The sequence below is a fragment of the Selaginella moellendorffii genome, unplaced genomic scaffold (genome assembly GCF_000143415.4).
Source record: "Selaginella moellendorffii unplaced genomic scaffold, v1.0 SELMOscaffold_446, whole genome shotgun sequence".
Taxonomy (NCBI): domain Eukaryota; kingdom Viridiplantae; phylum Streptophyta; class Lycopodiopsida; order Selaginellales; family Selaginellaceae; genus Selaginella; species Selaginella moellendorffii.
In genome coordinates, this window is record NW_003314701.1 from 4,758 (window position 1) to 6,607 (window position 1,850).

The 1,850-nt window shown below is 42.6% G+C and overlaps 1 protein-coding gene and 1 non-coding gene across 2 annotated transcripts; one reads left to right on the forward strand and one right to left on the reverse strand.

The window, feature by feature from the left end:
• Positions 1–82: 82 nt before the first annotated feature.
• On the reverse strand, positions 83–1,399 carry LOC9641238 (histone-lysine N-methyltransferase, H3 lysine-9 specific SUVH5; the record flags this gene model as incomplete). The annotated part of the gene is made up of 2 exons (XM_002994595.2): positions 83–171; positions 770–1,399. Coding segments are annotated over 2 exons (719 nt in total), but the record flags the coding sequence as incomplete, so codon positions are not given.
• A 103-nt stretch (positions 1,400–1,502) lies between these two features.
• On the forward strand, positions 1,503–1,576 carry TRNAT-AGU. Its single transcript has one exon. It is a non-coding gene; the product is annotated as a tRNA-Thr (tRNA).
• The last annotated feature ends 274 nt before the right edge of the window (positions 1,577–1,850 follow it).

Consider the following 1,850-nt stretch of genomic DNA (forward strand, 5'->3'; position numbering starts at 1 on the left):
ACAATGGACTTCGGAACAAGTTGCTACAAACGACATATGGAGTGATAGTGATAATAGTTTGTGACCACACCACCCCATGCTATCATTGTACGGCCGGGCTGCGACGTCCCCCATGCAGGAACGCCACGGCAGACTTCTGGATAAAGGATAAGGAGGAACACTGAGTCTGACCTGCCAGCCACAATGCAAAACGTGCATCTCGTGCAGCTCAGAGCCAGATGCCTGCCACATAGGCATTGACCACAGCTGCCACGTGGAATATTTCTAGAGGTCCGCTATAGTGAATTTGTCACCATTTTACAAACCCTGCAAACCAGAAAAAGTATACATTTTATAGAAAGCAGGTATATTATTTAGTGAACCTAAACCACATGAAACACTCAAACGACACTCAAACACGTTGTCGCTGTTTCTTTTTCTATAAAAAATAAAAAATAAAAAATAAAAAATTCAAAAATTAATTTGACTTGGCTTTAGTGTTAATAAAAGAATGGTTGATCTGAGTGAATTTGGCTGACTGGTTGCTAACTATGAATTGTGTTCGCAATCCAATCATCATATGGTACTGGTAAAAGTTTCAATTAATGAAATGACTTTTGAGAATTGATATTCTTATGATTGTTATTGAGTGAAGTTTTAAAAGTATTTTCTTATGTTACATACAATCAGTCAAAGATGTCTAGATTGGAAAAGCACCCATAGAACAGTCGCGTGCAACAATGATCTGAACCGCAACAACAATCTCCATAAAAAATATATCGCCCCTCACCACCAGAGTAGTCAAATGTCAACTCTTCGCTGGCTGCAATATCTTTCGCGGCAAACATTGTTATGTGCCTCAACCTTCCATCATGGTGACCATAAGACACACACTCAATGTGGACGTTGCCACCATCACAACTATGGTTGACGAACCTGGCCACGTTGCCGTACTTTTCTGCATCTATCACAAGTTCTGGTCCAATTGCAAACTTGTAAGTGGAAGGCGAGCCCTTGTCTTCAAGCACCTCACCCACATATTCGCATACGAAACTGCCTCTGGAAATGGCTTCTTCTGCGTGGAGGCCCAGGCCTTTGCCCTCTGTCCTGAAAATCGCAAGTTTTTTCTGTATCCCCCTTTGAGAGCTCTTGTTGCAGCACTTCGATGAGCAGCTGCACCATGGTCCACATTCGTACACGATTGAACAAGGCTTGCCAAACGTCCTGAATGATGCGATGGTCTTCTGAACACAGTCACATGTGTCCGAACAATCGTTTTTGCAGCTACAACCTTCACTGCCTGCGTTCAGCATAGGCAGCTCAATGTGCTTGTTACAAACGGTGTAAATGAAGTCAGTCACAAAGTTGTTTGGGAACGAGACGAGTGGCTCTAACAAAGAGTGAGTATTTTGCGCATTTTCTGCAAGGAAAATAGGGTTACCGTGGTATAATGGTTCGCACCCTTTCTCCGGAATGATTAATTTTTGACTTAATGAACAGATTATTGTTTGTCCTTTTCATAAGCTTTCATAGTTCAGTTGGTTAGAGCATCCGTTTAGTAAGCGGGAGGTCTTGAGTTCAACTCTCAATGAAAGCATGACTGCATTTAGGAATTCGGTCAAACACAATAGCCCTTTAAATGCTTCCAGGATCAACACACATGTAAAAAACAAAAAACAAGGTAACGCAGCCAGTTAGACCACTATTGCCAGGGATCACAGTCTGACTCCACACTCAAGCTCGACCAGGACGCATTCAGAAATCTTGGAAAGTAGCGCGTACCGTACGCAATTGCATAGTCTGGCCGGAGTTGAATGGCTCGCAAGTAGGACTCCTGAGCTTTACCAAGATTCTAAAAAACCACAATCTTT